The following is a 23,003-nucleotide window of genomic DNA, read 5'->3' as shown; positions in this document are numbered from 1 at the left end:
AGTAATAATAGATTAAATAAACAAATACGTTTTTTTAAAGGGAAAATGTAGTGCTGGATGGAGATTAAAAAAATGATGTTATTGCTTGACAAAAAGCAAAATATAGTGTATATGTGTGTGAAGACAGCTCTGATGCATCCTCCTCCTCCTCATCCTCTTCCCAGCAGCAGACTGCCCTCCTCAGAGCCTCAGACACCTCCCACATGTGTGTGTGTGTGTGTGTGTGCGCCTCTCAGATGACATCACGGCTTTAAATATTCCCGTTGCTTATTCCCACCGTCCTCATCACCACCACCACCACCACTACTCCACCAGCAGAAAGAAAGAAAGAGACTCACGGTGTTCAACCAACGATGTGTCTGTAGCTCGTAGCTTTGGTTCAAGTTGAAACAACCGTATCTAGTCTAGCAGACACCGCTGCCCTCACTGTCCGCTGACCAGGTCCTCCTACTGGGGGAGAAAACGCGCCTACTGGGCTTCCTCAGTGCGGAGGTGGAGAAGAAGAGGTCCGAGCTAAGTCGGGCGTGGTAGCAAGAAGAAAAACAAAACCTCATCTTTGTTAGCCAAAACTTGAGAAAGTAGCAGCCACCATGTCGCTGTCGGTACCGCAGAACGGAGTAAAGGCGGACAACGAGCCCGTTATCGAGCTGTTTGTGAAGGTAAGACCGAGAAGCACAAGTTGGAGCAGCTTGGATAAAAACCCACATCAGTGCTTTGTCATTTTGTTGAGCTAAAACCGTTTAAGATAGCTATATATGTTGTTGTTTCACTCACTGTTTTTTTTTTCTATACATTTGATAGACAAAAAGAAGAACTTGTGTCGCTTTAAGTTTAATTTGTTTAAGGTTTTTATATCTATATTCCTGTTTTTTCCACTGTGGCCATGTGGAGCCTGCAGTGTCACACAGGCTGCAGCAGGGCGGATGCAGCTTTTCCTCCTCCATGCTGAAGACTGGGCGCTAATTCGTTAACAAAAGCAGCCCAGTAGTAGTAGTAGTGGACCATAACAGCCTTTTTCTACACTGTAACATGTGCTGGCTTGCTGCATTTTCATCCTAGTTATGATTAAAGCTTCCCAGAGTGATGGATATATATGTTGCATACATTATTTCTATGCATCCATCCATGGATATTATACTGGTGGGGTACACTCAAACCTGCCATTTGACTGTACACTGTAACATGTGCTGGCCTGCTGCAGTTGCATTTTAATGCTGGTTATGATTAAAGCTTCAAAGCAGAGTGATGGATATATATGTTGCATACATTATTTCTATGCAGCCATCCATGGATATACTGGTGATGGGGTACATACACTCAAACCTGACATTTGACTGTTTAAGTTTGGTGTGTTGTTGGGTCACCTTGTCATCACCCAGTCTGCCATCAAAGATTCCTGTGAGAGAGATGCACAGTTTTCCAAGTTTACTTAACTGATTATGGCTATAAGGGGATGAAAGAAAAATAGTGGGCTATTGCAACTGTATGTTGCAGGCGTGTGTCATTAATCGTGTTATTTAATGTCATATAACTTTTACTATTGCTTTCTGGAAAAAGCACATTTCATCACATTTTAGATATGATGATGCATTAAAGAGCTTGATGGATTGTGATTTTTTTTTTCATGCTATCAGTACTGCTTTCCCCCAAACTGTAAGCCTTGTTATCAGATTGCCTCAGCAGCAGCAGCAGTGATGGTGGAGGGTTGCGAATGCTGTTTTCCTTTTATTCAGCCTGCTGCTTTTGCAGGGCGGGAAAATGGCAGAGGAAAGAAAAAGGGGGAGCGTTTGGGGCTGGGATAGGGGGGAGCTGGAGTGGGAGGGCGTTATGGGGTCCTGACTGGGAGAGGATGTGAGTGGGGTGTCACTGACCAGAAGAGTAAACACTTAAAGCTTCATTAGGCAGAATATTTTTGGTATCACTGGACAAAAATTACAAAATAACCTTTCAGCGCATTTAATTCAAGTGTTCTGAGAGATAATTAGACTTCTGCACCTCCTCATGGCTCTGTTTTCAGACTTTAAAAAAAAATCTAGCCCGTGACGGGAGACTTTGGCCAATCACAGGTCATTTCAGAGAGAGAGAGCCTTCCTATTGGCTGTTCATTCAACGGAGGCAGCTGTCAATCACTCGCGAACTCCGATCAAACAGTCAAACTAGGCAGCGTTGATCAAATATGAATCAATATTCTGTTACTGTAATGTCTATTTCTCTCCTCAAATGTTTTCAGAAACATCTTGTAGTGTACTGTTGAGCTGTAAAATGAGAAAGTTTGCTCCGGCTAGAGGGCGGTTCTTGGTATTTCCTCAACTGATCTCAACATGGCTGCTGGGTCACAAACTTTTTCATTTTACAGCTAAACAGTATGGTACAAGATGTTTTTGATAACATTTTATGCGAGAAATAGGCATTACAGTAACAGAATATTGATTCATATTTGATCAGCGCTGCCTAGTTTGACCGCTTGGATCGGAGTTCGCTAGTATTTGACAGCTGCTCTGAGACGGCAAGGCTCCAGCTCGGCTCTGATTGGTTTGTTTTCCTCCGGTCTGTGAAACCTTGCAGATGCCATTAGGAGCGCCGGAGGACACAGAGGGACATTTTCAGATTACCTGTTTCATGTACTACTGTCAGGATATAGTGACCGTTTATTGAAAAATAACTTTTTGTAATCATTTGTTCCATTTCTACCCACTGCTACTTTAATAGTAATGGTGATGGTGGATGCTTGCAGCCCTTGTGGTAAGCATAATAAAAAAGAGGATTATCTGCAAATCTACTTTTATTTAAATATAATCAAATCATGCATTTGTAACCACGTGTACCTGCCCACTGTCTGGAGCTGGGATACTGTTAGCTGAGGCCTGTACAAGTTTTACTCTTTAGTTGCAGAGAGTAGCAGTTTTTCAGATTCAGTAGAAATACAAAAACACCTCTGTCCTACTTGTATTGTTCCTGTTTGACTCCTTAAAGAGAAGCCTTTGTTGTGAGGCATTGATGAGGCTGAGCGGCAGAACAAATGGAAACACACTGGCCCGCACCATTTCTCTTAACTACCTCTCACAGCTTACAGGAGAGGTTACATCATCTCCAGGCCTGGAAGGTTTACACATTGTGGCCAACTCTTCCCTCTCAGTCCCTCCCTCCTTGGACTGTGCAGCCCCGTTTGTGCACAGAAGTTCTTCCATTCCTCGATGTGTTTGTGTGTGAGATAGCCTTTCGTCTCTATCGACCCTTGCGCGCCGCTGTGTTAACGTGCCAGCGTCTGACACGTCCACATCTATTATTGAGGCCGTTGTTCTTACTGTGATGCGTTAAACACAGTCATGGGAGACAATGGCAGGCATGCAGGTTGCCATAGGCACACTGCTGTGAGCTGGGCCTCTGGGAAACAGCTGATAACAAAACTGTGTGCTCTCCACACACACAACAGTGTCAGATCTGTCAGGGTACCGCCACATATCAAAGCAGACTAATTACGCTTCCAGAGCATGAGTTGGCCACTGTGTCTGTAAACACTGTTTACCCATTAAAAGGAGCTGTCTGTCCCAGTTTAGATGATCTTGCAGCTTTTCTACCTGTAGTGTTTATAGCTACAGTTGTCACATTGCTATGGCAACACTTTGTGCTCATCTCTGAGGGCGTGGATGTGAAGTTTATCATTGTCAGTTTATATTGCTCTCGGTTGCAAATGAGCATGATATAATGACTCTGTAATAGGGAGGAATCGACCCTTGAACTCATCACAGTGCGGCAGATTAGATATTGTTTTGCACACACAAGTGGTGTAGCTGGTGTGCTGTGGAGGGTGACTTGCCAGCATCCACCCATGACTGTTTCACTTGGCACGTTGTCTTCCACGCATCACATGGCTGAAGTGGTATTAATATGAAACCAGAGATCTGATGTATTTATGTGCTGTGATAGTTGGGAAGTGTATTCTGACATGAAGCCGAAAGGGATGAAAGGGCACAGCTGCATATAGTTATGTAGTATTTGAAATCTTTCCTCTTCTAAGCCGAGGTCCATCCTGCCGTCTCTATTGATTACAGCACTACCTGATTGAATCAGGGACTTTCTTGAAAGCTGCTCTGACATCACTTAGGTGGTTGTCTCGTGTTACTCCTACAGGATGGGGACCAACCCATTTGTGCCTGCAACTGAAACTTTTAATTTCCTTTTTGGAAGTGTTCTCTGGGTTTGCCTTCAGCACAAATGTGAAGACATTTTCAAAATTGTACAAACCATTCGGCTGGAAAGTGAGTTTTTCTTATCATACTATATCCAGTCTTTGGGCACATGGGACTACTGTTTTTGCAACAGGCTCCATTATATCTGAGGAAAAAAGTAGTCCCATGTGCCTAAAGACTAGATATATGCTTCCATTTACCTAGGAAGTCGGCAGTTAGAGCTGGGAATGACGCCACACAGAGTTTACCGCATTCTAGTACAACAAGTTGGAATTGTTGATGGGGTTTGTTGGGTTTGCTCCAGCCAGGTTAGACATTTTTTTATACATTATTATACAAAATCCAATGTGAAAACCTTTTTTAAGGCTTATTTCAATAGTCAGTTGATAACAGTGCATTACTCCGGTATTTTGTGCATACAAACACCGCAGCAACATGTCCACAGATAGAAGTTGGACAGTACTGTGTGTACGACTGATTTAATGAGACACAAATAAGACATAAGTAATATAAAGAGTATAGTATTACAACTTTTTTCACTGTTGATGCGCGGAACAGCCATTCCGAATAGGAACACGGAAATTCCGACTTTCCAGTTCAAATGGAACGCAGCAATAGTATGATAAGAAAATGTCTGTATCTCAGAAACTACAAGGAACGCAATCAAGTATTTTTGGGTATCTATGAACACATGCAAGTTGAATATCAAAGATATGCAGATATGTGCAGTTTAAAAAAATTTCACATGGAAAACATTTAATGTTAGCGCTTTTCCTAATTTTTCAAAAATCCAGACTTTGACTATTAATAAAAGTGACTTTTCATGTGATCTAAAAACGTCAAAGTTGTACTATTAGATACTTGCCCCCAAAGTACATCCGCACCAAATTTCAAGACTTTTGACCAATCGGAACAAATGTTGTGGTATTTTTCCTTATCATACTAAATATGGTCTTTGGGCGCAAATCATCATTAAATCATAACAAGTTTGGTTATGTTTTCATTCAGTTTATCACAGTTTGGAGTCCTTCTCCACCAGCATATGACCTGGCTATAAGACGGTGAACAGCATATAGATGAGTCCAGAGAAACAGACAGGCTCTGCTTGTGTATTCGTCTCTTGGCTGCCAAGTATGCCAAGATCACACTGCCGGTTACAAAACCTTCTGCTGCCTCCAGACTTCTACGCTTCTTGCCAGCAGTAACAACAACCGAGCCAGTAAACATGTTGGAGAAGTGCTTTTTAAGTCTGGATGGCATAAGAGCCCGTCTGTGTTTGTGTGTACGTCCTTCAGGACAATTCCATGGGAACCGTGGAGACGGAAGGCCTGCGACATGCCGGCGCAAGGTCCCTACAAAGCAGCACTTCTGTAGAAGTGTAGTGTAGAACGAATTAATGCTCAACATGCATCACAATGCCCACTCAGATTTAAGTCTCTCTTCCCTCTGAAATGAGAAAATATGTTACGGTTCATGTGTCACAACCTGATCTCCTTAGTCGACAGTAGACTCTGTTCTTGTAGGTTTATTCTAAAGGCCTTGGGAAGAGCTGTGCTATCAGTCACAACATGTGACAATCCGACTTATGCCTTGTGATGTTGCCGTTTTATGGAAACACAATGACCCTTTTCTTGCTAGTTACTATGCTCTAGTGGTATTGGAGGCAATTGAGTACTGCTTTTTTTGCATAGGAAAATCAATAGAGCAGTTTATTTTTCCCAAGCATATAAGCAACAATGCTGCAGTCAGCATCACGAGTTAGGGGACAAAGATTAATGGCTTGTTACTGTTGTAGAGTGCTGTGCTGTTGTTTTTTCTGCACTGTGAATTTTGCTTTTGCAGCACCTGGACCAGTGCTTCTTCATTGTAGCTGTCTGGTTGACTGACTCCGAACACTGGCCTGATCGATCTGGCTTTGTGTTACTATTTATACCAATTTGAAGAGGAGCTTTCAGATCAATCTTTGCATCTTTACGGGGCGGCAAGTTCACTCCATGTTCTTGTCGGTATAGGCTGGGTTGTTCCCGGTTGTGTCTGATTAAAAATGTGCTGTATAATATCATGTTGTGCCAATATAGCCTGAGGGAAAGCTCAGTTCGCCCTGGAGGAGGAAAGGCTTGTCTCATATGTGCAGCCCAAAAAGGAAGTCAATGGCTAATGAGGCATTTCTCCTATGAGCTCAAGGACAGGAAGTGAGACCACCCTAGAACAACATGGATCCGAGACGCTGAAGATTTGATCCCAACAGAGAGTCATGGGTTGGTGTGCTTTACTTGTTGACTATTAGGGCTGTACAGGTTACTGCTGCAATTATTATAACCTACCAGATCAGGATTCAAAGGAAAAACGAGCCCCTGACTGACTGTACCTCTCTGTTACATCATCCTCTCACTGTCAGAAGAGGTGTGTGACCCCTTAAATGATGGGAGAATCTGCTCTGCTCGTGTAACACATGTAACTCAATCCGTCTCAACATGATCCAGTCTGCTTGTGTTTCACATCCTGCGTTCTTCATAGCAGAGCCTACTGAAGTGTATGTAACCTAAAGTGTAGGTCCTGAACGTGGCAGATAGGATGACAGGGGCTTCAGCATTCCTTCAAGGTGCCCAGTGGAGAGTCCCTCCGAAATATCCATCCAGGCTTTCTTTGTATTTGAGACCCTGGCAGAAAAAGACTAAAGGCCTTCACACACTGGGGGGCGATTAATTCGCGCGTCAATATATTTTTTTTGAACTGTTGTTTTTGTCATGAATACTTTCACACAACGTGAATATTACGCAGAGAAAAAGTGACGATTTTTTTCCAGAACGAGGTTGATTTTTCGGAGCTTTCGGATCACAAATGTAGACATCAACCAATCACTTTGTGCGGAACGGACAACGCCGAGGCTCCGTAGTCCGAACCAAGATGGCAAACTTATTTAATTACTCCTTTCAACCTCGACAAAGGCAGCGCATACCAGATCCACTCCTTTCGTTCTTACCTTTCACAATAAAAGCCCTAGACATATACACTGCGTAACTGTTTACCAGAGGCTAAAAGGAAACTAAAATAGCTCACAGTAGTTAGGATCCCGGTTTTGACCTTTGCCTGAGCAAATCTATTCCAACCTTTTATTGAAAAAGTGTTGCAACTATTGCAAATTTGCTGACTGTATAATATGTTTTGATGCGAATTATTGACAGGCGAGTATTTCGCATTTGTTAGTTGTTTATTCGTCACGCCCCTGGTTTGTAAAGGCCTTAATGCAGCACTTCCCTTGTTAATGTTAACATCCCAATCACGACTGCCCACTAAGGACTAAAATTGATTGTTTAAAATTTCAACTACACCAGAAATCCCAATTCCATGTGGTAATATGATATATAAATGGACTCATGCAAACCAAAAAGGCTTGTGCGTGAGCTATTCCTCAATTGTTTTGCATGTTTGATGTTTATGATATGAAAAGCCCGACATCGTGTCCCGGACTGAGTTGAAAGGAAACTCAATTGCAGGTCCGAGTGGACACAACCGGCGAGTGGCCAGAGAGAGAGAGACTCACTGTCTGCTCAGAATTACTGATGAGGCCACCAGTGTGGCCACCACAGTGCAGGCTTTTGCTGCCATGCATATCTGGCATGTGTGCGGTAACAGCCTGCTGGCATTGTGTCGGTGCCAAAGGGTGGTTCACAGCTGTCTAGACGAGACATGTGTCCTGGAGGAATTGTTGCAGGATTCACTCTTTGATTGACACGTGGAGGCTAGTTTTCCATGTTACTTACTATAATAATGTGAGGAGAAATGGGGAGAATGAAGATTAAAAGTGTGAGTTTTGTGTATGCGGGTGTGAATACATGAGTCTGCCTTAGTCATCAGACTGGGGTTTCTGAGTGTGTAAGTGAGTGGAGAGTTGGAGCCGACCTCCGTATGCAGCCCGGTGTTTGTGTTAGGCACTTGAAACAACAGTCAGAGCGAGAGGTGATTGTTGGTTCACGCTGATCTCCCACATGGCTTGTCCGTTTGTTTTTTCCATCATATTGGATCTGTGTTACTCATCACCAAACGCCCGTCCTGTGCTTCTAGAAACCCGAACTGGCTATTTGTCTTATCTCTTCTACACTGAGGTAATACTTATAACATCATTGACTCGGCTTACATCATTGCCCTAGCACGATAGTGCAGTAAGCCTCTTTCAGACTTCTCCAACTTTCCACAGAGAGCGGTGGTTCTTAGACAGCGCTCCTGTGCTCCAGCACAGTAGGCCTGTGTCTGACTGGAAGTCTCGAGGTTTCCACTGAATGATGTCAGCCTGAGTCAGAGCCACACCAAGGATGTGATGGCGTTTCCATATACCAGCAGGATCTGACTCCTTCGTAACCTCATCTCTCTGAGCACGTTGTCTCAGGAGGACTCACCCAGCCACACCCAGTCCAGCACCAGTCATTCAGACATGGGGACAAACTTCAATACCTTTTTTGGGATGGTCAAAATCTGCCCATAGGACTGAGTACCAAAAGGTGGCATAAGATGCTTGGTTGAATTTGTACTCTACTCTACTGATAACTTTTATTTTGTTTGGGAAATGTTCTTGAAAGGCTGCTTGTGTTTGGACAATTAATGTTTGAGAAATTTGGCTTCTTTTGTGAAATAAGGGTATTGCAGAAAAAGATAACACAAAGTAAAGATGTCAAGAAACAAAAGTTGTCAGTCTATTAATTACATGTTTTGGACTCTAAAATTCTCAGATTGTCTTATTTGAGTCCATTTCTGAGGCCCAAAGAAGTAAAACTACTATATTTCACACAAAAAAAGCAGGTTGGAGACAAGAATTCAGCCGAATATTGTCTTCTTTTATATTACAGTAAGCATCTCATGAACACCCCAGATTTATTCTGTGTGACCTACTGAAATGGTTCTTGACCTCCAGGTTGGGAGTCACTGACATAAGATGGCAAATCCTCACAATTGAGAAGCTGCAACCAGAGAATGGATGGCATTGAAGAACGAGTAATTGATTGAATAGTTAATACATCAGCAGCTTGAATCTAAAAATATTGTTAGTGGCCTTTTGCTTAGACAGTCTGTAATTCATGCTGACGACCTTGGTTCTTCTGTCTTGGCAAGTATCTACCCTGCTGACACGCCCTTGAGCAAAGCATCAAATCATTCCAGGTGTAGGGCTGCTGTAGTGTTGCTGGTGTTGTCAGTCAGTCTAGAGCGAAGATACTGGTATCATATGAAACTAGGAAAACCTAAGGAATCAGTTGGTACCAACCATGTCATATAGCTTGTCGGGAAGAATGCTAAATAAAGTTACGCTAAATTTTGGCAAGGAAAAACTGGTATGGCCAGGGGTCCCTTGACCTCTGACCTCAAGATATTTGAATGAAGACCCTGAGGTGAAGTGAGGGAAAACTGTATCTTAAACCTATGTTGACAAACTGCATGATTTGCAGTTCAAAAAAGGTAATAAATCGCAATACACAGTATCTTATCGCAATACTCAGTATATTGCAAAATGTTTCAAATCGCAATAACATCATATTGTGATAATATCTTACTGTGGGGTCTCTGGTGATTCCCAACCCTACTTTGGAGTAGGACTTATGATAAAACGTATAGGGGGTAACAAGTCTGGTTGAGTTCAGCAACGTCCTAAGACCACCTAGGGGCTGAGTAACCCTGTCTAATACTGTACATCCAGCTTTGGGTTCAACTGCTCCGTCAAGTCCCAGTCCCAAAGCCAGCCCAGACTGTATACTCGTCCAGCAAACAGGGAGAGGCGTTGCCATGACGTTACCATGGCTGCCCACTCTCAAACGGACGGACATTCCTGCTGTGTGTCAGAGCAGGAGGAGGAAAGCTGCAGCGCTTGTTATATCGTCAGTTCCTTATTCGGTCAAAGTGTGGCTTGAACTCGCTGAGCAGCCCACCCAATTTAGAACATGAAGTGTGTTGGGGAGGGGAAGGGCACCGCAGCCATGTTGCTAAAATTAGGCTGTGAGCAGAGGCTGGGACGAGGAGTGTGCCCAAGCAGCCTGAACAGGATCCATTGTCCCAGAACGCTGACTACTGTAAAGTCATCTCACATCATCTAGAACAGGGAAACTTCTGTCTTAATGAAATATAGAAGAAACTTAGAAGAAATATCAATAAAGGATTGAGAAAGTGTGAGAGTAATGGAGGTAGAGGTCTACTTGAACGGCTCTTACATTTTATGCCTGCTCATAAACTTTTATAGGATTGGACTCGTGAAGAGGACACCTTTTGTTCCTGTTAAAAGTGCACATACCTTCAAGTCCTAGCATCCTCCTCATTACTCCTGAGATGTGTCAAGTTGGTCATAAGGGAAGTGATAAAACAAAAGTAAAAGTGTTTTAGTGACGCCCCTCGCCGACTGAGGGTCTCATTGTTCTGCCGCGAGGCCACGCTGTCCTGGACACAGACTCCTAGATAACATCCGACTTGAGCTTGAATCACACCCTCCGCTGGGCAGCTGTGTGTGTTTTTGGCATTAAATAAACAAGCATCTGTTGACTCACGGTGCCTCCATTGAGCCTAAATAAAGCTTGAGAGTCTGTTAGCAGCAGTCAGCTGCTTCTGTGCCACAGACGTTGTTATAGCTCGGAAATCTCAGTGAAAGATGGTGTAACCATCTGCAAGATGTGAGTCACTTTTTTACACAAAATAGCAGGCTACACACTGGGCACCGCTGCTGCTAAATGTTCCTGTGAATGCCGCTTGTATTTGGAATCGCTGCTTTACTTCTTGGAAAAACTTTTTCCTTATAAGGGCCCGCTCGAAATAATTTCTTGCCTTGCTTGTGTGTTTTATTGGGGTGTTTTTTTCTTTTTTCTCCCCTCCTCCCCCCCCTGCTAACTGGTGATGACGTACCTAAAACTCTACAAACAAAAAGCGCTTTGTGTTGTTGCTGTATAGGAGGTTCTCCAGAAGCCCTTTTCTGAATGTCACACTATAATAGCGTCACTCTGGAAAGTGTTAGTGGGGTTGAGAAAAACCTTCATACTTGTTTTAGGGCCATAGGCTTCAAAATCTTGTTTTAATTTTCATCATCTAAGGTGCTACTTGGAAATGTTATTCAGCTCAATTATTGCTGAAGACCACCTGCCTTGAGTCCCTGTATTGAAATGTAGTACAGCCGTTCCTCAACAGCACACACACAGCCAAAATGCAGCTCCGCCAGCATCATCACTTAAACTAAACAAAGCACCCTCTTCGGCAGGAGTAACAGGACATTTCTGGAATAGTTTCTCTCTCCTCTCCAAATGTGCAACCTCCCCCCCTCCCCCTGACTCCACAGAGGGGCCCAGAATAAGGGGAAAGACGAGGAGGAGGAGAAGGAGGAAGAAACAAACAGCACACAGCCTCTGAAGCTTGCTATCTTTTCTCTTCCTCCCACTTAAAGCTGGAGTAGGCAGATTGGAGCAAGTATGCCTAATTAAAATGTATTTTTATACAACACTATATCCTGACAGAAGTGCATGAGACAGGTCATTTGAAAACAATCATGTGCCTCTGTGTCCTCCGGTGCTCCTGATGGCATCTGCAAGATTTCACAGACCGGAGGAAAACAACCAATCAGAGCCGAGCTGGATTCTGCCGTCTATGAGCAGCTGTCGATCACTCACAAACTCCAATCATACTGTCAAAATAGGCAGCCCTGATCAAATATGAATCAATATTCTGTTACTGTAATGTCCATCTCTCACGTAAGAGTTTTTCAGAAACAAGTTTTAATGTACTGTTTAGCTGTAAAATGAGACCTGGCCGCCATGTTGAGATCAGTTGAGGAAATACCAAGCACCGCCCACCAGCCAGAGCACACTTTTTCATTTTGCAGCTAAACAGTACACTTCAAAATGTTTCTGAAAACATTTGAGGCGAGAAATAGTCATGACAGTAACAGAATATTGATTCATATTTGATCAGCGCTGCCTAGTTTGACCGTTTCACCGGAGTTTGTGAGTGATTGACAGCTGCCTCCGTTGAATGAACAGCCAATAGGAACGCTCTCTCTCTGAAATGACCTGTAATTGGCAAATTTTATTCGATTTTTTAAAGTCTGAAAACAGAGCAATGAGGAGGTGCAGAAGTCTAGTTATCTCTCAGAACACTTGAATTACAATATACTGAAAGTCTATTATGGATTTTTTGCCCAATGATGCCAAAAATATTCTGCCTACTGCCGCTTTAGAGCATCTATTACCACTTGTTCTCCGTGTTAATGATACCTAGTTTCCTCCCTATCTACTGCAATATCTCTGTCTAGCTGTCTGCTGCAGATCCCTGCTGTCAGTGTCTGGCAGAAAGCTGCAGTCTGCTCTGCTGCAGACTCCAGAGGGTAGCAGCACTGCCGTGGCTCTGAGGACAGACTGAGAGAGAAAAGAAAATTGTGAAATGTCTTTCTCAGCTGCTGTGGCCTTCTTCCTGGCCCACTTGAGACACAGAACTTGAGCTTTAAAAGCAGCTCATTATGTTGAAGTACAGTAGACATCTTTTGATTTACAAATGTGTCTTGTAGTTTTGAGTTTCTGTCCCTACAGAAAGGGAGCTCACCTGTGAATTGGTAATCCCCCCTTCACACTGTGTGTGCGCTCTGCTTTCCTTGTCATATGTGTCTGTCGATTGCCATGGGAACAGTTGCTGCGCTGCATTGCCACCCCTTGATCCAGAACTGAATGGTTCTCTGTAGGTGTAGCGCTGTGGGGGAAAAATGGAGTGATCATCCCCATTGATGTCTTTTTCTGATCCGCTAAGGATCAGAGTCTAGTCTAGCGATGGCCATGAACCGCGATACCCCCCCAAACACTCCATGGCCGAAGCTTTATTTTAGAATTGAATCGCGTAAGGTGCAACCGGGGACTTTCATTTGCTGAACAAAGGCAGTGATCTAATCCAAGCTTTTCACATATTGAATTCAGAGGGGAGGGGGAGAGAGGACAGCCACAGTACAATGGAAGCCAGCAGGCAGATCAAACAGAGCCATCCCACTGGGCGTCACACGGAGGACAACAGCAGCCAGCTTGTCCGCACCAGCAAGGAGCTGTTGGACGGACTGAAACACTCCAGAACAAAGTCCACTATTGAAGACGCTGCAGAGCCTGATATTAAAGAAATATTCTGCGGGTTAAAACTGATTTGAATCTTATTTTTGATTCAGTGCTTTGTGCAAATCTGCGTGAAAACACAGTTGATTTGTGTATGTCTTTTGCATTACACATGTGGTCACACGTCGCACATGCAGGACAGATGCAGAAGTGAATGAGGAGTGACTGACTGACTGACACTAGAGGCAGACAAAAAAGAGATTCAGCCGTTTCGCAGAGGTTTCAGCGACAGTAATACGCTGAATGAAGAGGTGCATTCCAGAGCGCCGATACTTGAGTGACCTCCATGTTTGTCCTTGTGAATAGATGAATAAGGTGTATTCTTTCTTGGCTCGCCTTGCCTGGACAATGGCATACCTCAACAGGCTTCGTATGCACAGAGTCACGTAGCACTGCACCAAGTCTAAGATAAAGGTTGTGGTATGTCTGGTGGTGTATTTAAGAAGTCAAATGAAGATTAACATTTTTTTAGGGCTGTCAATCAATTAAAATATTTCACCATGATTAATCGCATGATTTTCCATAGTAAAAGCGATTAATCACACATTTATCTGTTAAAAATGTACCTTTTTAAAGGAGATTTGTCAAGTATTTAATACTCTTATCAACATGGGAGTGGGCAAATATGCTTGCTCTATGCAAATTTATGTATATATTTATTATTGGAAATCAATTAACAACACAAAACAATGACACATTTTGTCCAGAAACCCTCACAGGTACTGCATTTAGCATAAAAAAATGTGCTCAAATCATAACATGGTAAACTGCAGCCCAACAGTCAACAACAGCTGTCAGTGTGTCAGTGTGCTGACTTGACTAGGACTTGCCCCAAACTGCATGTGATTATCATAAAGTGGGCATGTCTGTAAAGGGGAGACTCGTGGGTACCCATAGAACCCATTTTCATTCATATATCTTGAGGTCAGAGGTCAAGGGACCCCTTTTGAAAATGGCCATAACTGTTCTTCCTTGCCAAAATTTAGCACAAGTTTGGAGGGTTATTCAGCCTCCTTAGCGTATAGTATGACATGGTTGGTACCAATGGATTCCTTAGGTTTTTTAGTTTCATATGGTACCAGCATCTTCACTCGAGCTTTAAAACTGAGCCCGAACAACCTCCAGAATCGCAAGATGCGTTAAAGAAATCAGTGGCATTAAACAAATTTGCGTTAACGCGTTATCACGTTAATTTTGACAGCCCTACATTTTTTTCCGTCAATACACCATGAATGAAAACATTTCCAAATGAGGACAATATCTGATTTCGGTTTCATAATGATTTCTCCGTTTTTTTTTAACTAAAAATGAAATAGGTTTTCCTGGAGCAGACATTGCTGTGCGCCCGTTAGCAGCATAGAATATTTCATTAAGATACTGTGCAAAGTTCAGTTAATTAAACGCAATGCTTACTCTGCCTTCTGATGTAACGTGAGTCCAAACCATATTTGTCCTCTGCTACACTCTCCTCACTCCATACATGGCTGTGAAGTGAGGGATAATTCATAGAGTTGGAGAAAGAAACTGGAGAGCGCGTGACAAAGAAATGGATGGTTGTTGGGAAGACTGGAGATATCTCTGACAGTTTGCAGCACCCTCCCATAGTCTGCTTACTGCTGTGTGTGTGTGTGTGTGTGTGTGTGTGTGTGTGTGTGTGTGTGTGTGTGTGTGTGTGTGTGTGTGTGTGTGTGTGTGTGTGTGTGTGTGTGTGTGTGTGTGTGTGTGTGTGTGTGTGTGTGTGTGTGTGTGTGTGTGTGTGTGTGTGTGTGTGTGTGTGTGTGTGTGTGTGTGTGTGTGTGTGTGTGTGTGTGTGTGTGTGTGCGTGCGTGACACAGAAATCACTGCTCTTGTTTATTTTCTCATCCTCCATGGAGTGATCAGACTGTTCTGTCAGTACTTCCAGCTTTTAAAAAAAACAACTTGTTGTGTTTTGATCTCTTCTGTCCTGTTTCCGGTCTGGTGCTAACCGACGAGCGCTCGTCATTAATTTGGAGGACACGCGCCGCTTCCATTGATGCCAATCCCAGCGCTGCTGCTCAGTGTTGTGTTTGTGCAGTCTAGCAAAAGAGGAAACAAGAGGCGGTCCCCAGTCTTAATCACTCCAGAAGTTTCCTCTTACTCTTGGACAGTAGTTGTGCACATTAACGGAGGGGGGAAGTGTGCTGAAGTATTTAAGACAAGGGGGTCGACTCGCTCCACTCTTTCCCTCCCTACTTAAAGTGTTTTTCGAGGGCAGCCTGTAATGTGCGTGAAAGAGTCATTGTCTGAAACGGGCCCTCTCTGGGTGAGTGCAGTAAAATGCCCCGGGTCATAAAGGTTGTGCAACAGAGATGGGATCTCTATCAAGATTGTTGTTTCGGGCCTGAAGTAGAAACCTGTTACAGATGTTTTTAAGATCTTGGTCTGCTATCTAGTGTTTTATGCTCACGATAATTAAATCTGGGATGTTTCCTCCCCTGCTTAATGTTCTCCTTGAGATAAAAACTGGTGCCATCTTTGTGTACTCAGTCTTCAGGAATGGTACCTGTAACATATTGTTGATAGTTAATCTACTCTGCTATCTGTGTGTTTATTTAAGGCGGGAAGTGATGGAGAGAGCATCGGGAACTGCCCCTTCTCCCAGAGGCTCTTCATGATCCTGTGGCTTAAAGGAGTCGTCTTCAACGTCACCACGGTGGACCTCAAGAGGTGAGTCCTACTCCCATCCTCCTCCTTTTTCCTCTTCTTCCTTATCATCCTCCTCTGCAGCTTGTCCTCCCTTACATTGGCTGAGGATAAAAAACAAAATCCTCTCTTTCATAGTCTCCTACAGCTTTTCTGGGCGTTTCCACAAAGGCCTTGGCGGCTCCGTAACGCTTTGATCCAGCCCCACCTCTGACACGCTCGCTGCTTCCCCACTGCTTATTTGGTTTTCCCATGACCCTTTTTCTCAGGCCGTAGAAAATCGGGAGGAAAATAAACACACAGACTCCGGAGAGGCTATTTAAGGTTCTCAAAGTTCCGCTCACTTCCTGTCTACATTTTGGTGGGCAACATGTTATTTTTCACCACAGCAGCATCAAAAAAACGGTAATCCCCTGCAATTCCGACTGCAAGTGAACGCACTTTTCCCATGTGGATTCCAGTACCAGAAGCTCTTTACCAAAAACCCACTATGTTTCTCTGTGTGTGTGTGATTCATCTAAATGCTCCCCTAAATGTTTTTCCACGTGCTAAGCCAGGACAGGCAAGTGCCAGATTATTTTCAGTCATGGTCAGATGGTTTATACGGTCTTTCTTCGTTATGTGCGTTTGACTCAGAGATTCAAGATTCCTGACGTGGTTCATCCATGTGGCAGCTGGTTCCTCCTTCTGGGACATGGAGACCACTTGCTTGCTGACAAAACAACAGAGATGTACTTGATAAATACTGGGCCTCTTTTGTACAACTAAAAGAAGGAAAGCACTGTCCATTTGACTAGTCATATGGTTTTTCCACATATTGCTTTGCACAACCAATATGAGTGCATAGCTTTGGGTATATATTTGCATATGTTTTCCCTAGCAGAAAGGGCAAGTAGCATAAAACAGAGCTTCCTGTAAAAGGCAAAGTAGGATGTCCGCCTACTTAGCAGTGTCTGTTACCCTTCGGTACTGAAACAACCCTTTGTTCAGCTGCAGTCAGTACTTGGTGTTTTTATTTTTTATTTCTTTCCAGAGGAACATGTGATCCAGGCTTTGCATTTTTTTCCATGCTATATAGTGTCTGTAACCTTGAGTAAACATAAAGCGTCCATGTGTTGTAAAATAAGGCATGTGTTTGCCATATTTATGGCTCTTTTATTGTGGTATTTAAATGGAGGAACACTGCACGTTGTAGGACGTGAATGTCACATGTCGCTGCCATAATGTTTTATCCTCACCTGAGTTTACGTCTTATCAAGGCAACCATGTTAATATTTGTTTCTTAGTTACCCACTCCTCTCTGATATCTTTGGGTATGGGTGCCACTTCCCCTTCGCATGCCAGAGAGTTGAAGTCATTTCCCGTTTTTTTTTTGGTGCCCTCAGATGGCTTTTCCTAAAACCCAGCCACCATTATTGGGATCATTGTCATACCAAAGACCTGGGACCATTTAAGAGTCTCTATATGATCCATGTTGTTGCTAGTTACATTAGGTCAAAGGGGATTCACACTTTCTGCCGGCTAACACCAATCTGTTAGGCTCTAACAGACACTGCTGTGTGTTATGTTATGTCTTTATGCTGGAGGGATTTAAGCATCTGGTGTCTGTGGATTTCACAAGGCAGTTGTGTTTCACACAGCTCATTCAACACATGCTAATTTTTTTTTGTTTATGTGTGCGTCAGTGTCATCTGCCTGCCAGAGACATCTGGTACAAAATGTGCTGGTTTGAAGGCCGCAGAGAGAAAGGGACACGTAAACACACTCGTGGAGATAGATGAACAATCACCGTTACTGCGCCGAGCGGCTATAGTTGGAGATGGAGGAGGGCTGGAAGGCTCTAAACAATGTGGTTTTCACTCTCAATTGCTTGAACTTGCTTGAACTGTATAAAGTTTAAAATATGTTATTGTATTCAATGTGTTTAACCAGGGAACAGCAGACCAGTTATTTTGTTGTTAGATCCACATGCATTATAAAAAAACGTTTTAATTGGTTGCAGGGCTTTGTTCCGTTTGCTTCTATCAACTAAATTTGCTCCACTTCTCTTCCAGGAAACCCGCAGACCTCCAGAACCTGGCCCCGGGCACACACCCGCCCTTCGTCACCTTCAACGGCGAGGTCAAAACTGACGTCAACAAGATCGAGGAGTTCCTTGAGGATGTCCTCAGCCCACCCAAGTGAGTGCTTTCTCATCCCTGTGGCCACGCTTTGACGCAATTAAAGGGGACCTATTGTGCTTTTGTGCTTTTTCCCTTTCCATTAGTGTGTTATGTAGTGTTTTTTGTGCATGTAAAGGCCTGCAAAGTTACAAATCCCAAAGTCCACGCCAAAGGGAGTTACTCTCCCCCACAGAAAGCACTGCTCCTGAACTGTTTGAAACGCCTCGCTTGAAGTCCCGCCTTTTCTTCCGTAACGTGGTGATTGAATAATACCTGCCTAGCGGCAAGTTTGGCACGCCCTCAAACAAAGCTAGTTCGAGCGAAGCTGGAGCGGAGGCCAAAGAGTTTGGTTTCGGTTGAACAATCACAACAGTGGGCCAGCTGACCAATCAGAGCAGACTGGGCTTTGCACGCTGTTGCTCTGTTAGCATGTAATTAACAGCAGAGGCCTTATATGGATTTAAACTGAGACAAATGTTTTACTGAAGGTTTGCAATATTCTATATTTTTCTTATTGCCAGCAAAATAACTAAGCCCATTTGTTCCTCCTGGAGACATAAATCTTCAAAAATGGGTCACAAATATATACTTTTTTTTTTTTTTTTAAGTTGAATAATCAGCCTTAAACAACTGGACAGCTGTTGCACTGTAGCTTTTAAGAAAAAATACTCAAACAGAAGTAAATAGAGCTTTTGATGAGAACTATTTTCAGTGGCGAAACAATACACATTTTGTGGCTCACAATAAACGGCAGTGCCCATGTTCATGGTCATTTTTGGACAACAGTGGAGGCCTGTGGCACAGAGAAATATGATATACAAGGGTTTGGCTATACAGACAATAATTAGGATTACAGAAATTACAGAATAATACCAGAATTATCTTTTAACCCCCTCATACATACATGCATATGTGTATTTACTTGTATATGTGTGTGCAGGTACATCAAGCTTGGTGCAAGACACCCCGAGTCAAACACAACTGGTATGGACATCTTCGCCAAGTTTTCAGCATTCATTAAGAACTCCAAACCAGATGGAAATGAGGGTAAGTTACCTCTATCTGTATTTGACACAAACACACACACACACACACACACACACACACACTTGATTGGGTGCATTGGGTTAAGAGCAGAGATCCAGAAACCTTCACATTGTGTAGGGAGAGCTCTCTGGTTGCTAGGCGACATTGGTAGCCCTGCCCTGATTGGTTGTTTACAGCCTCAGTCAGGAACACAGAGCTTTTGTTCCTCTTGTCCTCGTGCTCCCCGTCTCACCTGGTGGAGCTCTCTGGAAAACCACAGAACAGCCATCACGAGCTGACTAGCGCTCACAATCTCATCCCTCCCGCTGTTGATTCATGCTCCCTGCTGTCACAGAGGGGTCATATTATCACAAACTTAACAGATAAGATTATGGTGAAAAAATGTAGTCTATTGTCTCATAGATTCTGTTGCATCCTGGGTGAAATAATTTTGTGGAATTATTCCCCTTGAAGGATGTTTATGGTATTCACAAAATACCAAGATTTAGTATCATGTTTTAGTTGGCTGCTCTCCACCCTGGGAAAATATTGAACCACGGTGAGCTGGATGTGAAAGCCGAGGCTGTGTCAACAGAGTTTGAGGCTAAATGTCATGTTTCAATGATAAGTGCTCTCCAAAGTTAACAGTTCAAGTCTACTGTTGAACTACAGGATCGAACATTCATATCATATTTTCAAACAATAGAAATTGTTAATGAATGATCTATAGATGGAGGGATATTAGGTGAGGACAACACCTGTACAATCATATTGCAATCCATTCAAATTTGTGGTGGATACAGCAGCACACCATTATATCACAATGCTAGTGTCATAGATTGGAGGTGTGTCCATTATGTGCCTGTTTCCTGCATTTATAATGTACACTGTGTACATCCACACAAGGGCTTGTCTCCTGATGAAATGCTGCCCCCATGTGGTTGCGGATGGGTGTAGCAGCTGCAGTAGGAGGCCTCAGGAAAAGCCATGATAATTTAACACTGTTAAATTAATATTTGCTCACACTGAATATCTAATTAAACATGAATTAAACCCGTTTTTATAATATCCCTTGTGTCTCCTTGCAGCCCTGGAGCGCGGCCTTCTGAAGACACTGCAGAAGCTGGACGAGTATCTTCGCTCACCGCTGCCCGACGAGATCGACCACAACAGCATCGAGGACGTCAAGGTGTCCGAGCGCAAATTCTTGGACGGCGATGAAATGACCCTGGCCGACTGTAACCTGCTGCCCAAGCTGCATATAGTCAAGGTGAGCAAGCCAGTAATTTAAACATCACTCATCGAGTTAATTGTGACATTTTGGTGTAACACGACACACCCATGGAACATCACCGCAGGTGTTGGCACTTAATTTCACTTAATTTACCTAATTAAACTTTCTCTCAGGACTGTGTAGGAGAGCACAGACTGTACTTAACAGTCGGTGTTCATTTTGGCAGGTATTTAGTCTTTAGTCTTACTCTTTAGACAAAAAATGCTTATTAGTTTTAATCACATTTTTGTCATTTTATCCTTCATAGCTTTAGTCCAGTTTAAGTTGATAACAAGTCATTACATTTTAGTCAACTTTTAGTCATTACTTTTAATAAATTAAAAAAATAGCTGACAAAATTAAGAGAGAAAACATGTTAACCTAAAAATTATTATAAAATGTTATTGAACATTTCAGTCAATCCAGTCTAGACAAAACCAATGAGTTCACGTGAGATTTTATCTTATCATTATCTGAAGTTAAAGTAAAGTTATAAAGTTTCAGCTTTACAACAGCGGTGCCTTGTGGGCAATTTAATAGCAATTTAATTATTAATTACTAAAAAAATGACTAAAATAACTGTTCCATTAATGGTTAATGTGCCACACTTTTTAAATTCCTCCAACTAAATATATAACTTTAATTTCTTGACCGATGATTTTGGAATCACAACTGCATCACAGTGCTTCACAGAGACTAAACCCGTCTATTTGCTGGAGTTTATAAAAGAGCTGGTCGCTGCTCAGTTGGTGACATTTCTAACCTCTCATACCTTCCTCCAGGTGGTGGCCAAGAAGTACCGAGGCTTTGACATCCCCAAAGAGATGACCGCCATCTGGAAGTACCTGAACAACGCCTACACGCGCGAAGAGTTCACCAACACCTGCCCCAGCGACAAAGAGATCGAGATCGCCTACGGAGACGTAGCCAAGAGGCTGGTCAAATGAGCTCTTCTGTCCTGACCTCCATCCCACACCCCCTAACCTCCCTCTCTCTCTCTCTCTCTCTCTCTCTCTCTCTCTCTCTCTCTCTACACGCCCCCTCCCGCTCCCCAGCACCTGGACTGATGTGCTCATTCACGAGAAAGAAAAAACTCTGGACTTCTTTTCCTTCTCTCCTCATCTAGAGCAATGCATGAACCCTTCTCCATCATTTATTTTTCCCCCACCAGATTTTTACAAAGACCTCATTTTAGTTGATTTAGCAAAAAAGGTCACCGTCGTTCCACCTTTTCATCATTAATTGTTTTTCATTTGCCGATGAATGTTGCGAGATGGCGAGGCGACGGAGAAGCAGCCGGAAGCGTGTATCAGTGCTTATCGATGTCGGGAGCCTCGTCAAACACGCTCCCTGATAAGTGACCTTCGAGCTGACCTTCTCTCTGCGTTGCAGGGGGAAAGGTCACGAGCTGTTGTTCATTTTTCTGTTGTCTGTTTAATATTGATATAGCTCTTTTGTAGGATTGCTTTAAAATGAACACCGAGAAGCAGTTTTCTTTCTGTCTTTTGGCTTGTTGAGAGGCATTGTAAACAGTGTTGAAGCTTCAGTGTTTTTGGCTCCAGTAGAAGCTAATCCTAACCAGAGGGGTTGACATATCAAGTGGGAGGTGCTTTTATTTTAATGTTGAGCTGCTTAAAATAAATCAAAATAATTGTAACTGCAGGTAAAGCCACCTGGTATCCATGCTCTGATTTTCCTCATTGTAGCTCAGCTCAGTAGAAGTGTAGGGTGTTTTCCTGTCCCCCGCTGCAGAAGTAACAACTCAGGACGAATCAAACCTGAAATATTCAACCGTATGTAGCGTACAGGTGTAGATGTCTAGAGCGGCCTTTTTGTTAATCACCACAGCAAAGCTCGCTGACTCTTTCTTCTCTTGCGAAGCATGAAGGAAAGTCTCTGGTCGTGCTGACCGTAGCGGTAGTTTTTGATTACACGTGGCAGACCAAAAAAGGGGCACATTATACTGGTCTCACTGTGGATAGGATGACTAAACGAAAAGAAAAAGAAACCACACACTCTCACTGTTTCCTTCTCCATAGCGTACACAATGAAGGACACAAAGATATTTATGACGAATGGAGGAAAGTAGCAATGAAACGAATACCTTTCTCTTCAGTATGTAGATTGATCTCTATGGTAGTGAATGTATGTTATGATACAGTAGCTCCAAAAGTGCTTTAGTGTGGAGGACTAAGCAAAAGCCTTGTTTTTGTTTTTTCTCCCGTTTGCCATGTTTTTCAGACATTTGTTATGAAACAAATTTGATAAAAAAAAAAAAAGGAATTGTAAATATTTGTTTTGATTGCTCAGAATTCAATGTGTAAATTTTATACATTTCATCTGAATTTTGAGGGAAAATGGGCTAATTTCTTGCCTGCTTGGATTTTAATTCTAGATAAACCATCTCCTCTTTGCCTTACTTGTTTTTCTTTCTGCGGATGTTTTGCAGAACGGTTTTTCAGAGATCGTTTCATTACAACATGAGTGTGATGTTGTACAAAGAAAATATCCGAGCTATGTCATGGCTTTTTTTTTTTAACAATATTTACTGAATTGAAATAAACTTATTGGCACTCTG

The 23,003-nt window shown here is 42.9% G+C and overlaps 1 protein-coding gene across 1 annotated transcript; it reads left to right on the top strand.

Moving 5' to 3' along the window:
- Positions 1–222: 222 nt before the first annotated feature.
- On the top strand, positions 223–23,003 carry clic4 (chloride intracellular channel 4). The gene is made up of 6 exons (XM_037796364.1): positions 223–659; positions 15,879–15,988; positions 18,019–18,144; positions 19,067–19,173; positions 20,241–20,422; positions 21,208–23,003. The coding sequence occupies exons 1-6, from the start codon at positions 591–593 to the stop codon at positions 21,370–21,372; spliced, it is 759 nt and encodes a 252-aa protein (XP_037652292.1). The 5' UTR covers positions 223–590; the 3' UTR covers positions 21,373–23,003.

Source organism: Sebastes umbrosus, chromosome 16, assembly GCF_015220745.1.
Source record: "Sebastes umbrosus isolate fSebUmb1 chromosome 16, fSebUmb1.pri, whole genome shotgun sequence".
Taxonomy (NCBI): domain Eukaryota; kingdom Metazoa; phylum Chordata; class Actinopteri; order Perciformes; family Sebastidae; genus Sebastes; species Sebastes umbrosus.
Note: the sequence above shows the minus strand (reverse complement) of the source record. Positions and strands in the feature narration are given on the sequence as shown.